The following is a 15,675-nucleotide window of genomic DNA, read 5'->3' as shown; positions in this document are numbered from 1 at the left end:
ACTCGAAACCCGTTCCGACCTCGACCCATTCAACCCGGACCCGTACCTATTGACCCTAACTTGTTCCAACCCGAACAAAAACAACCTTTTTTTTAATTGACCCATTCCGACCGTAACCCATTTCGACCCAACCCAACCCAACCCAACCCAACCCAACCCATTTGCCACTTACCTTAATCTTGTCGTCATGCATTCTTGTGTATGTCGTCACGCATTCCTGTGTATGATATAAATTACGGTACTATCAAAACAAATCCCAAAACTGAATTTTTTTATACAGTCACTCATAAATTACTATTTAAATAACAACATACATGTAAGAGACTGGAATTGTTGAGTGTGAACTTGCAATATCAGTCTAGTGGGATGCAAAATAGTGGCCATGTCGGATATATGGATGTTTTTGGAGTGCTATTAGCATATTTTCGTATCTTTAAACTCAGAAAGTCTCGTTAGAATCAACTTCTTTATCCTATCGAATAGGCTCTATTTTAAGGCTCCCTAAACCCTACTCTATGAGTAATATTCTACTCGGTATGCTTAATTTATTTGATGATTGATGGATTTCATTTTAAAAACCATTACCTTTGAAATCCTGGTTCCTAAATAAAAGCAACCTATTCCCATATATCATATCCTAGCTTCTTTTTTTACTTTGCTTGAAAAATGGACTAGCGACTACACGTTGGAGACGTCGTGCATGAAACTTTGTCGCCACATAAAAGTATTCTTTCTATTTTATTATAAACCTAATGGCCGAAAGTCAGTAGGAAGTGACATTCCTCATATGTCTCCTTAAATTTAGCATGTTTATGAAAATATTTTCAAGAACTAATGGAAATTATACCTGGATATAATTAAATAGCTAAACCATATTACAAATTCCAAGTGTAACATATGTTAGTTTCGATTTTAACCTTAACTGAGACTTCATAATAGTATGAACTAAGATATTGTATATTGTATGAAGAGTATTTAAGAAAATACTTGGTAGAATATTGTGGAAACCGTGGATCGCTTCGCCTTGAATTGAACCATAATCGTATAATGTGTAGAGAAAGATGTACGTTTGTGATTATAGTCGGATAAAGATAGAAAATCATCATGAAAATACAACAAAATATTTTCCTTTCAACTTTAAACCTTTTCATTTATCGTCACATATTACAATGGACAATTATTGATCCAAGAAAATGGATCTAGATCTATAAGCATCCTAACACTGTAAGAATTCATGATATGTCCTATCCTCTCTTCCACATAGTCCAATAACCTTTCGAAGTACAGTACCGATATTTACAATATTTACTTCTCTATTGTATTGCTCAATACGTTCACGGATGATATTACTAATTTCGCCGACTTGAATGGTTACCATGAGTATTTCTTAATCCTTTTTTTTTTTGAAAAAAAAAAAATAATAATTCCTAAAGTAAAGTAGAAAGTCTAATCCATTATTTGTTTCATCGCCGCCAATATGCCAATATTGGCACTGATAGTATGTAAATGTAACTCGTTGTTTAAACAACTATTCAGAGTTCCTAGAGCTCCTTGTAAGGCTTGTTAGACAACCCGTTAACTATTCAGAGTTGTAACTTAACTTAACAGTACTGATAAGGTCTTCATTAATCATTCAACAGCAACTTACCTGGGCATTAGTAAGTTACTTCCCGTTCATGAACCAATTCCAACTTGAAGAGTTACAGCTTTCAAGTTGTAATATTAGTGGTGGCAAGTTCACACTACTACTCTCGCTTAGTAACTGCATTTAAAAATTAAAATCTTCAATAGTAGTTCAACAACTAACATTTGTTGTTAAAAATAAACCGTGTTCAACAAACCAACGAGTTGCTGTGGTGTAGTGGTTATCACGTTTGCTTTACACGCAAAAGGTCTCCGGTTCGATCCCGGGCAGCAGCATTTTCATTTTTTTTCATTTCTTTTCCGGTGACTTATCACTCTACACGCCGCCGATATGAATACCTGAACCACCTTACAACTCTTTATCACTCTTCAATGGCAATTTGGCGTTTATTCTCCACCATTACCAACACAATCAAAAACCCTAATTCCAATTCCCGTACATACTCCACTTCATTCCTAATCACCAAAACCCCCAAATCACTACGCAAAAAACGCAAGAAACCCGAATCCCCACGGACCAAACACGTCCAACACGATTCCGAACGAATCCAACACTTCGAAAACATCCTCAAACGCGACACCCACTTCAGATTCTTCCTCAAAACCAAAGACTATCTCTCCAAACAACCCCAACAAGTCCTCCGTCTCGATGAAGCCGGTAAACTATACCGGGAGCTCGGGTTTCCCCGCGGGCGCAAAGTTCTTAAGTTCCTCCAACGCCACCCGCTCGTGTTCGAGACGTACCGTCACGATAACGATAAGATATGGTTCGGGTTTACGGATTTGATGGATGAGTATTTGGAGGAGGAGAAGCGGGTTTTAAATGAATTGGAGGGGCATAGGATAGAGGTTGTTAGGAAGTTGTTGATGTTGTCCGCGAATAAGCGGATTCCGTTAAGTAAGATTTATCATTGTAGAGCTTTGTTTGGGATACCCGAGGATTTTAGAGACCGGGTTAGGAATTATCCGGAGTATTTTAACATGGTTGTTGAAGCGGACGGGAAGCGGGTTCTTGAGCTCGTGAAGTGGGACGAGAATCTTGCGGTGAGTGCGTTGGAGCGGGAGTTTGTTGTTGATGAGGACCGGGTTAAGAGAGCTTTTCAGTTTAAGGTGAAGCATGGGAAGTTGTTGGATTTGGGTGAGCAAGATGAGCGGAAGTTGAATATGTTGAACACGCTTCCGCTTGTGTCGCCTTATTCGGATGGGGCGAAGTTGGATCTTTGGACGTTGGAGGCGGAGAAGTATAGGGTTGGTGTGATTCATGAATTTTTGAGCTTGACGTTGGAGAAACGGGCTTCGATTCATCATATTGTGGAGTTTAAGGAGGAGTTGAGTCTTACGAAGCATACGTACGCGATGTTGTTGAAGCAGCCGAGGAGTTTTTATTTGGCTGGGACGGAGATGAATTGGGCTGTGTTCTTGAAGGATGCGTATGGGGAAGATGGGGCCTTGATTCATAAAGATCCTCAGGTTGTTTTTAATGAGAAGTTGTGTGAGTTTGCAGACAAACAAAAATTGGAAATCGAGTAACTTGATATCGGCTGTGTACAAGGTAATATTGTTTCTAATCTATATGGTTTCATTCTTGTTTGTTTAGCTTAGATGATTACTGTTTTGTTTCAACATATTAGTCTGCACAAGTCTTTTGCAGTAGTTATTACAAGAATATTTGTATGTCTTTAGTCTTTACCCAATAAGTTGCCGTAGGAGTGCTCAACAGTCTGGTTTGACCGGTGTTGACTGAAAGTTTTGGCCAAACCGCTCACTACGCGTTTGGAAACAGAAAACTAAACTGATCGGGTTTGTTGGGTCAGTGAGACTGGCCAAAACGGGCAACAAGCTGTGCCGCCTGGTCTTGTTACGATCTCAATTCACTTGTTGATGGTAGGTTTTTTGGGCATGGAATAAACAGTGCTAATTTTTATCGTGAACTGTTAAATTCTCTTATTGTAGAACTGAAAGATTGTTATTACTTGGCATTGCTATCTGTTACATGAAGAAAATATGTTCTGTTTTCTATCAAGCTACTTATTGAAGTTAAGAATCCAATTGCTGTATTTTAGAGTTCTAATAGTGTATGCTGCCTTAACATGTTTTATGGTATTTTGCTTATAACTTATCCTGTTAAACAGTCCTGCCATACCCGTTATAAACTTCGTATGCACCCTTGTGTTAAACACGGCAAAGTTTCTGATCTTAAAACTAAAGTAGGTTTTTTGTATCCATTATCAGTGTTAAGATTTAATGCCATGGATTTGAAGCATATAGTTTTTTACCAAGCCGCATCAGCTGCAGATGGCCAACATAAACATGAGAGGGGAGCAATAAACGAACTGAGGTGCGACTTTTTTTAAAACGTAAAGACCATTGTATTTATATGATGTGTTTTTTAAATTTCTAATAATGATGTTTTTTATCAATTACTTTATTGTATTTTTATTATATGATGAACCTGACCCGACCAGGAAAATTTTATGTCCGATACTATGAAATTGGAGTATCTAAAAACCTTAAAACAGTGAAGGCACTGGAAATTTTTTTTTGGATCTGTCACTGGTTTTATTGTTACATTTTTATAATTTCGATTAAGAAACATTTGTTTTATTAATTAATCAGTAAATTTGATTCGGTTTTTTTTTTCATATATTATTTATTACTACGTAAAATATTGGCTTAAATATTGATATAGTTTATGAACTCTCCTTTTTTGTATTTGTCACTGTGTTCAAAACGGCTCCTTTTCACCTGAACTCATCTTTGTCAAACCCCTTTCTGGCCCGAAGCAAAAGGACTGTTTTTTAAGGGAATCCATTCTAACCGAAGCTCATTATGACCTGTCACCCCGCCTGTTTAACTGATCTTAACTTTTTGTTCTTAGATTGCAAATGTCTAACTCAGGGTTTGTTTATCCGTGGTGCGTTGAATCTTTATAGGAATAGATGGCATATTGGCAGTTAATAGATCTTCAAAGGCCTGCACATTAAAGGACTTCCTTATGTTTAAACCGAAGAGTGCTTTAATTATCTTCTCTCTGTTTATGCTTATATTGTGTCGATTTGGCAATCGATTAAATGATCCAGCCAATGGTTTTTAACTTGAATTGGTCTGTGTAAACCGAACTGATACAAACGAGTATTCGAAGGCTTTCTTTTATTTATTAAGTTTTCATTTATAGATTATGCGTGTTTCATCATCATCATCATCATCATCGTACTCAGTATATCCCACCAATAGCAAAGCTATAGTAGGGTCTGAGGAGGGTAAGATGTAGACAGCCTTACCTCTACCCCATAGGGATAGAGAGGCTGCTTCCGGTGAGACCCTCGGCTCGATAGTAGTTTTCATTTATAGATTATGCGTGTTTATATGTATTATATTCACTAGCTTTAGAACCCGTGTCTTCCACGAGATTAGTTAGTGTGTAAATTAATCCTCTGAATAATTTGATAAAAATAAAAAAATTAAAGGTGAAACATAATAACATAATTATGTAAAATTAAAAAAATGTATTAGAAAGATACTCCTATCGTCAAACAATATTAACAATTTTAACCACGTCGGTTAATCATGATACTTTTATGACTGTGTACAAATCAAACCCGAGAACCAACGTGAATTACTTTAGTTCGGGTTCAGGTTAGTCTTTTATCGGGTTCGGGTTTTTCGGGTCGGGTTAGTTCGGGTTCAGGTATGTGTTTTCTCAGGTTGGGTTTCGGGTAAAAGTGACAGCCCTATATATGATAGACTTCCACATCCTTTTACCCCGATTTGACTCATCATGGCCCGAGCCCACCTTTAACTGTTAGCACATAGTCATGGAATCAGTTTCTTTCAGTTTTCGTTCCATTTTCGTGAACCCATAGCAAAATGTACTCAACAGCTAGGAACAATCACGGATCTCGTTATCCTGCAACGGGGGTTGAATTGAGTCTCTTTTGAATCCTGTGTTGCCATGCATTGTGTGACTGATCATTCGGTTGGTCAAAATCGTCAAAATAACCGTTCTTGAAAGCCCAATAATCCATGTTCGTATGGTCAGTATCTTACCCCCAGGTCTTCTAAACCCTCATGTGGAACACTAGGCCTATGTTGGACCACATTCAGGCTCAGAAAATCTTCAGGAACCGAGCCCATGTCCATGTAGCATTTTCCCGTCTTTGCATGTCCATGTAGCATTTTCCCGTCTTTGCATTTGTAAGGGCTGTTCATGAGCTGATCCGATGCTCGTTTACAACCGAACCGGACCGAATTGTTGAAATTCGAACCGACCGAAAATCGAAACGAGCATTTTTCCATCGAACATCGAGCAATTTTTTAGCATTATTTATTTATTTATTTTTCACTTTAATTTTTTCAATAAGAAACAAGTTTGAAGTTTGTAAATAATATTTTTTGCAAACAAATTAGTAGTTTTTAGACAAACGTGTAATATGTTGTAAATTTTTATGCGGAATAAATTTGAACTAAGATATAATGAACATGTAAACAAACTTATCGTTTACCAAAAATTTACGGAATTAAGAAAATTTTTAATGAGTATAAAAAATCGCATACTTATATTTATATGTGTTGTCTATATATTTATATATTTGTTCATATATAGTTATATATAAAATATATTGAAAATATTCTAGCCAAACTGAAACAAGCGGACCTTTGCTCGTTTACAAACCAAACCAACCATAGCGGCTCCTTTACAATCGAGTGAAAAACGAGCGAGCATTTTTTGAGCAATTTCTGAGCGAGTTCGAGCGACAAGCGTTTTGGACGGCCCTATTTCTAAATCTGTAATTGGTGCGGCCCAACAGTCTGATTGAACCAATATAATAATGTTCAACATACACAAATGTATTATTTTTTTTTTGCCCGCTTGCTTGTTGTTGGAACCCTAGTTGAACCGTGTGTGATTAAGCAAGGATTCAGTGATGGTTCTAGATAAGAGTGGTGATCAATAATAATATCTGAAGAGCGATTATTATTATGATGAATCAGTATCTGTATTACAAGATTTGACTCCCCTCAAATATACATCAAGTTTCTCTTTATATAAGATTCAAGGGGACTCCCCTTTTTATCCACTGGGTCTTTGACTTGGTCTTTTATCCTGTGGTTTCTTTACTTCCCCTCAGGGTTGCAGGAGGCAACCTATTATCCGCTGGATCTTGCTCTTATCCTTTGGAGCATGTGTGTTTTAGACCTTTCACCCTGCCAAGCCAGCAGTGACCTCACCTCCTGTTGACCAAGGTTATTGTCTTGTTATATGTTCTCCTTCTTGGGCTTGGACCTATCTCTTGGGTTAATAACTTATTTGTAGCTTGGTGGGCTGTTATCCTATTCCAAGAGCTCAATTCCTATGTAGGCTCTTCAAGTCCCCCAGTCCATTGTGCTCCTTATTTATGACGAGTACAATGGACTCATAATAAGTCACTATTTTACCTTTGTCTTGACCTCTTGAGTGATCCACCTTAAACTTCAATTGGATGTTGGTTCTCGACTTGGGAGTTTTCTTTTGGAACCATTTTTCTCTTTAACTTAGGCCCCATCCATTCCAACAACATGGCCAGACGCATGTGTTGTTCTAACCTTTTCCTTTGGGTTGATGCTACCAACTTGTTTAGATCGATTGGGTAAGTTCTTAACCCCCTTATAACCTTTGATTTCGTTTAGTTACTTTGGGAGGTCTTTTAAATACTCTCTTTTGGGTTCCCTTACTTTAGCCATACTTAATTTGGGCCCGTGTTTGCTACTAGGCATATTTCTCTTATCATTCAGAGAACCCATTTCTAAGGTAACCTTTTCAATTCTCCCCAGTCCATTGTGCTTGTTATTTATGACAAGCGTAATGGACTTATATTAGTCCCCCGCTACATTTTTAATTCACCCTCCCCGGCTCTTTCTTTATTCTTTGGATGTGTCTGTTGATGTTGTTTTCTCTATTGGCCCGACTTTCGTGTTATCTCAAACCGCTTAACACTTCTATATGTATCTTTTAAAGACATTTGTCCATCTTCGGACTTTCTTCACAAGGTTAGTGCCGATATCCTTTGTCGATATATATCATCATTATCTCAGTGATTGCTATAGTGAGAATGTTATTCTTAGGCTTGTTTCCATGGTAACTTTCTCAAGTCTTCCCGGTTTATTATCCTTATAACTTATGATAAAGGTGATGAACTAAACCCCGACCCGGCTCATCCTTATCTTTCTTTGATTTATATTATCTAATCCCCATTTATCTTTTCAGCCCATGACTGGCCCACACTTGAGCCGACAACATTTTTGAAAAAGCCTCTCATGCTTCCCTCAAGATGTCATGATACCTTTCGAATCATCTGCCTTTCTCTTAACTGTTGGCTCCCTTTTTCCACTTTCAAATTTACATTTCCTATCTTCTTCTTATCTGACTGGTAGGATGTTTGGTTGGAGTAACTAGTACTCTCCATGTATCTTTGTTTCTCCTGGGCTTTCTAGACTTGGTCCCAATCATGGGACGAAGACCCATTCTCATAGAAGGCTTTACAAGCCATTCTAGCCTTATTCTTTATGATAAGGACAATAGACTAATGTAGTCCCAACTCATCTTTCTCATCACATACGGGATAGGTTCATCCCTTTTAGACCCATTCATTGGGCTATTTTCGGACGAGATCCTCTTTCGATACCTGGCTGAGGTAGATGATATTTAGTTCCCATGACCCAGTTCTCTTGATAGTTTAAATCTACCATGACATAAATACACAATCCCTCTTCTATATAATTGTCACACCCCAACCTACGGGGGAAATGCCGGGGCACGAACTGATTGTCACAGCTCTCAAGGTACTATCATACAATATTTAAATGACAATATCTATTAATTAAATTAAGTTTTCAAATAAATCAAATACAACAAATACATAATCCATAGTCATACAACAATACAACTTATATCACAAATGATCTTGATTAATTATTTTCTAATTTAAATTATTTACTAAGTTTTCACCAACCTGCATTAAATTCTTACGATAACATGCATTTGCGTATTAAATAGAACTTTATCGTCAACACATGTTGAGTGAGCAACACACCAGTTTAAATATACATATAGTATATATATAAAAATAAGTATTGCAACAAGTCATATGAAAATAACAAATTAACCAAATGAGCAAGTATAACCGAGATGTCGAGAAGCACAAAGGCTAACGACTGGCGTATGATCATACTATTATGAGATTATACTGGACCTCTCCGAATGCGGAAGCATATAAAGCAAGTAAACGCATAAGTAAGGTATAAGTTTTTAACACATAAGCCAATAATTGCAATTTTGAGTATAAGTATATATAAGAAATATAATTTACGCATATGTCCTCAAAACGTGAAAAACGAGTAAAAAGAGGGGAATGTGGTACTCACCTCAATAGGCTAACAAAAGTGAATAGATAACAATAAGAATGACGAAAGTGGATCACGCGCGTTGACGATAAGGCTTATAAAGGAAGATAGAATATAGATACGCTAAGTTAATGAACTAGATCGGATAAGCGAGTTCGGTAATTATTATAAAGATATTAAGTCAAGTTATATTCTTTTTAATCATAGTTAATATAATATTTTATTTTATATAAAAATATATATGAAAAATTATTAGTTGCTAATTTACAAATAAAGTTTATTATAACACTTTATTATATAACAATATTGTATAAGTAAAATACATCTTCAAAAATATTTATTACTTTTATAAATCCATTTAAAAGTATGTTATGATATTTAATATAATATATAAAAATATTATATGAATAATATACATCTTTAAAAATTATAAGTTCGTTAAAGCACATAAATATATTTAAAGTTTGTCCTTTGAATATATATATTAAACCAAAAATATGAGTTTTATATATATATATATATATATATATATATATATATATATAAGGATCCTAAGAGAACCCTTTGTAAATTGAGAACTTTAAGAACCATTTTGGATCACTAAAAACACTTTTAAAAAAATATTTAAAAAAATCATAAAACAAAAAATAATACAAAATTTAAAAAAGTAAAAAAGCCAAAATTCTTATATTTCATTCCAGTTTCATTAAAAAAATAGAAAAAACATTGTATTATACACATATGTATAATTTTATTTAATCTTTAGTTACGTAATACACACATATGTACAACATCATTTATCTTAAATTATACACATGTGTATAAAAAAACATGTAAATGTACATATATGTATATATTATACATATGTGTATTTAATTTAGCTGAATCGAGTTTTTTTTATGAAACCGGGATGATAAAATAAGAATTTTGATTTTTTTACTTTTTTGATTTTTGTGTTTTATTTTATTTTATGATTTTTTTTATTTTTGGGTTTTTTGTGGTCTAAAATGGTTCTCATAGTTCTCAATTTCAAAAAGGTTCTCTCATGATCCTGATCCTATATATATATATATATATATATAGTTCAAATAAAAAATAATTGTTTTGTGAGAAGTGTGAGAAAAGCTTTAAAATAAAACAAACCATCTAAATATGACACTATACCATGTAAATAGGAAACAATACCATTATTTAGAAACTACCAATCTCAACCACTAGATCATAGATCCAAGGGTCTAGATCTATTCTTATTCTTCTCATAAAAATATTTTATTTACATTAACCCTACCATATATAAACATATATATATATATATATATATATATATATATATATATATATATATATATATATATATATATATATATATATATGAAACTACCAATCTCAACCACTAGATCATAGATCCAAGGGTCTAGATCTATTCTTGTTCTTCTCATAAAAATATTTTATTTACATTAACCCTACCATATATATATATATATATATATGTTTACATACACGGACGAAAGATACGAGAAACATTAATATTATAGGCCGGTTTTTAGTAAACTAACTTATTTAATAACTATAATTATTAGTATATTTAATACAAAATGATATTAATATGTATTTACCAAAAATAAAATGAAAATGGGATGACAGAGGTTCGAACCCGCGACCTCTGCCCCCATAATCAAGTGAGTTAACTAGCTGTGCTACACCAGAGATGTGCGAGATGTACCGATATCAAATAAATATAAACAAAGGCAGATGCAACTAAATTTTATTCATATAAACCCTAGAATTCAATTGACCAAATCTATTTATGTTAATCAGATTAGCCTTAGGGCTTTTGTTTACTGCATCATCTCGATCTTAAACTTGTATTCAATTACCTTTTGTGATGAACGGAGGAGGGCTAACGGAGTAGAACAGAAGCCGAGCTAAAGGGTTAAGAATAAGCAGTTAGAGATCGATCTAATATTATTAAATATAGGGGTAATGTCGGCTATGATATGAGGATCGTATGCGCGTAATTAGTTGAAATATAACAATAGATTACGTGTTCAATGGGTAATTGGGGTTGACGGTTTGGTTCAAAAAGAAAATGGATCAAAACTTGATATTGTTAACTCATTTAAAGTGTCGGTTAGGCCGCATTTGGTAAATATTAACGATTATGAGATTAAAGTCATAAATTACACAAAGATTCGCTAATCAATTTAATGATCTTTAGATTTGGGTACAAGAAAACCCAATTAGATATGGATATGGGTAAATGGATAATCCAGTTTGAAAAGTGGGTTATAATGTTAATTACAGATTGGACCTTGAAGTTTGAAGTTGAATACATAAAGAAATTATAGTTTAGTATAGGGTAGGTTTTGCCAAAATACGAAGGTTATAATTATATAATATATCGTTAATAGGGACATGAAAGTTTCATCTCCATGGAAAATTCTTGGAATGTGAAGTGTTACCACATGAGGCTTTTTTCCTTTCACAACTACTTTGTCATTCTTTAGAAGGGAACTCTTCTTCTTTAAAATTACACTATTGAAATATGAGATGCTGCTGTTAAAAGCTTCGTTCATATTGGAAGGGACTTTTCCACTACCTCATTCATTGGAAAGGGAATTATTTTTCCTTGGAAGTCTCTCTAAAATGGTGATCTCTTTATGAGATACGTCTTCATGCATAGAAGCTGATTAACGGGGCCCCTCTTGTTTTATTGAAGAGCCTTCAATGACAAAAACCCGCGACACAATGATGCAATGTCAAATTAGTCCCCCATCTCCATGTTGGTGTAGGGAGGAGGTTCCTTCTGAATGTAATTGACCTTTACATGTGTCGTTCCCTTCAAACATTCCATCCCTTGGAGGGGGATTATTCTCCTTCAAATAAAATTCTTGTAACGCAAAAGAATTTTGTAGAATGCTCTCATCTCCACAGGAGGGGCTTCTCGAATACCTCCTCCAATGGAAGGGGATTATCTTTCATTGGAGGAAAATCTTGCAATATGAGATGTTGTTTTAGAAGGCTCTCCTTCCACATGAGGAAGAACTTTTCAAATACTTTCTTAATTGGAAAGTGATTATTCTTCTTAAGAAAGAAAATCTAGAAGAGGTTGTTTTCCTTTGCAGGGAACCCTCGCCCAAATGATACTTTTTTTGCTGGAGGGAATTTTTAAATGCCTCATCCCTTGGAAAGGAAATCTTCTTCTTTCGAAAAGATTCTTGCAATATAGAAAGGGGCTTCAGTAGTGATTGTCTGGGAGGAGTGTTTGTAATGAAGGGATTATTTTGGGAGGAGCATCATTATACGGATTGTCTTGGAAGGGGTTTTGGTATGAAAGATTGTTTATTAAGGGACCTTTTTCTAAAGGAATTATATCACACGGGGTTTTTTCTTGAAGGGTTATCTAGTAAGGGGGTTAGTTGGCTTCATTTTGAGGAGATGGTCTTGCAAGGGACCTTGCTTTTGGAGGAGTTATTTTGCAAGGGGCTTTGTTCTGAATCACAAGAAGGGCATTCATATTAAAGTAAATGTCCCAGGACACCACCTCCTGGCAATGGGCTCGCCTTAAAACTTTTTCAATGTTTGGAATATAAATAAACTTTAATAATGCATGGGCAAATAATGGTTGCCCGGAAAGATGTATGTGTGTGGGTTAAGTCACATCAACTTTTGAAAAATGCAGACTTCCTATCCTCTTACCTTGTTAATCGTGAAGCTTGTGTTTGAAGAGTCCAACACACATCCTTCACCATGTGACCATGTCTCTTCTTTTACAACACAATAATATTAATATAATACTTTACAAAAGTGGCTTCCCAACCTTTTATGATAACAAAAACTTTATAAAGTAGGCCAATATAGGATTTGACCTTACTTTTCTTTACTTCTTTATTCATTTACTTTTTTTTTAGATTTACTGTATTTCCATATAGAAATTCATGCTTTGGTGGTTTGGTGGAACTTCAAGTTTAACGATGGTGTAAAACAATTCTTATAACTTATATGATGTGCTACAGTAACGTAACAAGATAGAGAGAACAAACCAATTATTTTCGTTAGGGGTGGAGATACCGGCAGGGAGTCTCCAGCGCCACCGTAAAAAACACTTTCAAAGATACCGGAAAGGTTTGGTTGTCCCTTTGGATGGAGTCCCACGAGAAGACTTGCCTGGGGGCTGGGCATACTAAATAGGCTTGAATGTGAGTGGATGGGGGCTCCAAAAATGAGCTGAAAGGACTCAAATATGAGAAGAAGGGGCTCAAAGTTGAGCTCGCTCCCTGATTTTGCCAATAAGACGTTTGTAGATCTAAATATTGTTGGGTTTTAACAAGATTATCAAAGTGATAAAATCCTTATTTTACCAAAAACGCAGCGGATATAAGTTTTAAATCTTGTTAGTTTTAGTGTATATAACCAATTCAATACATGCAAAACCCAAACCCAGATCCAAATACGAATTACACACTATCAAACACATGCATGTCACTATAAGTTCATGCATGTTAAACTACCTTTCAAGTAACCAAAGAAGTGTGAAAAGGATGATGATTGAAAGGTAAGAACTTGAATATGGAAGCTCCTCAAGCTAGTATACCCCAAGCTCCAACAAGACACCACTTCTAGCTAGGATTTGAACACTTGATAACCCTTTCTTCCTTGCCTTTCTTCCTTGGCCGAAAATCCAAGAGGAAAAGAGAAGAGAGAAACCTTTGTTACTTGTGTATAATTAATTATGTGTTATGAAAGAAGGAAAGAGAAAGACTTGGTTTTATTCAAAAGCATATTTCTCTCCACCAATGATATCCATTGCATGTCTCCACTACCTCAACTTTAATAATAAAATAATATCAAGTGTAAGAGATTCCTTTACATTATTAGTATTGTGAATTTTGTTTTATAACATAAATATATATCCATATATATATTTATAAGATATAACAAAACTTATTACATGTTGGGTGACATGCTTAGTAACCATTATTCACATGTTGTTATTTAACCAACTTAATTAACAACATGTAATGTTCTCTCATAAAACATAAATCATTCATATGATTTGTTTATTACACAAGTACATTTTTATTTAGAAACCCTTTTTCAAATAACTCAAGTGTCAATATTCATTTACTTATGATCATATCATACATAAACAAATATTCTCGGTGTTTGTCTAGCTTGTTATTGGATATGTCCCGACTTGGATCAATACGTACTAGCCACATCAACTCTAATATGTGTCTTGGGCAGATCAATTCCAACAATCTCCCACTTGCACAAGATACATAGAAGATTGATGCAAGTAGCAAATACCGCCTAACTACGGTTTACTACCCCTAATACGCATGACGAAGTGCCATTCAATAACATCATCCCTTTCAAGTCCCATACTTGAAAATGATTTAGGTGAAACTATCATTTATCCTTTTGCCACAAATGTCATGTTAAATCCAGAGACACAGAGTGATCATTCTCTGTTGATTTAACTTGTCAGGCCTTAGACATTTAACTCTCAACGAATAAGAGGGACAAATCCCATATTGACTACATACGTCTCTCACTATCACCTTGTACTATACTTGAGCTTAGCCTAATGTACTGACACATTTCAGAGCAGCGAAGAACTAAGTCAAAACATAATAGTCGATGAATATCAAGACCCAATATGTATCTCAGGTCGTAGGATACTATGAAGTTCTCCTTTACTCAAATTTACTTATGATCACAAATCCCAAGGATTCCATGCAGTAAAATTGAGAGCGGGTCAGTCCAATATTTATCCCATAAATATCTATGAACCTTGGCAGCAACCCTTTGCTATATTCGTACCTCATGAATATCTACCAATCCAATGTTCATAATAGTCTTACTTTCACATTTGTTCCCACAAATATGAACGATTACGGACGTTTAGAATAATTCAAATTATTCACGGATTTAAACATACTAAAATGGAACATAACTCAAGAACATGACCATAACCAAAACCATATGATTGAGTTAAAATAAAATTTCCAATATCCAAATACAAATTTTGATCAAATCCAATCACTAGAATATCGAAGTCCTAAGGCGCAAGTATGACCCTCATGCTTCGGCCTTTCAAGGAGTTTCGTGAGTGGGTCCGCAATGTTTTGATCAGTGTGAACTTTGCGAATACATATCTTTCCCTTTTCAACTTCATCCCTTATATAGTTGAATCTCCGCTCAATGTGCCTAGTCTTTTGATGTGCGCGGGGTTCCTTGATTTGAGCAATCGCACCCTCGTTGTCACAAAAGATTTCTAGAGGGTCCTGAATGGTACGGACTACCCCTAGATCGGTAATGAACTTTCTAATTCATGCAGCTTCTTGAGCTGCCAATGAGGCGGCGATGTATTCTGATTCATTGGTGGATAAGGATACCACATCTTGTTTTGCACTCTTCCATGAGACAACACCACCATTGAGAACGAAAACATATCCCGATTGTGATCGAGAATCATCTCGATCAGTTTGGAAACTCGCATCAGTGTAACCCTTTACAACGAGTTCCTCCTCACCAGAGCCATATATTAGAAACATATCCTTAGTCCTTCTAAGGTATTTCAATATGCTCTTAACAGCCATCCAATGGCTAGTTCCCGGATTTTGTTGGTATCGACTTGTCATGCTC

General features: G+C 35.2%; 1 protein-coding gene and 1 non-coding gene across 2 annotated transcripts; both read left to right on the top strand.

The window, feature by feature from the left end:
• The first annotated feature begins 1,847 nt into the window (after nucleotides 1-1,847).
• On the top strand, nucleotides 1,848-1,920 carry TRNAV-UAC (transfer RNA valine (anticodon UAC)). The gene has a single exon. It is a non-coding gene; the product is annotated as a tRNA-Val (tRNA).
• A 6-nt stretch (nucleotides 1,921-1,926) lies between these two features.
• On the top strand, nucleotides 1,927-3,247 carry LOC143544025 (protein WHAT'S THIS FACTOR 1, chloroplastic-like). The gene has a single exon (XM_077036206.1). The coding sequence runs from the start codon at nucleotides 2,017-2,019 to the stop codon at nucleotides 3,172-3,174; it is 1,158 nt and encodes a 385-aa protein (XP_076892321.1). The 5' UTR covers nucleotides 1,927-2,016; the 3' UTR covers nucleotides 3,175-3,247.
• Nucleotides 3,248-15,675: the final 12,428 nt, after the last annotated feature.

This window comes from Bidens hawaiensis, unplaced genomic scaffold (genome assembly GCF_021521415.1).
Source record: "Bidens hawaiensis isolate Kalapana, Puna unplaced genomic scaffold, B.hawaiensis_p1.1 tig00013425_1, whole genome shotgun sequence".
Lineage (NCBI taxonomy): Eukaryota > Viridiplantae > Streptophyta > Magnoliopsida > Asterales > Asteraceae > Bidens > Bidens hawaiensis.
This window is presented reverse-complemented; position numbering and strand designations above follow the sequence as displayed.

Coding starts and splice junctions, on each gene's coding strand:
- LOC143544025 (XM_077036206.1), top strand. CDS start 2,017: ATGGCAATTTGGCGTTTATTCTCCACCATTACCAACACAATCAAAAAC.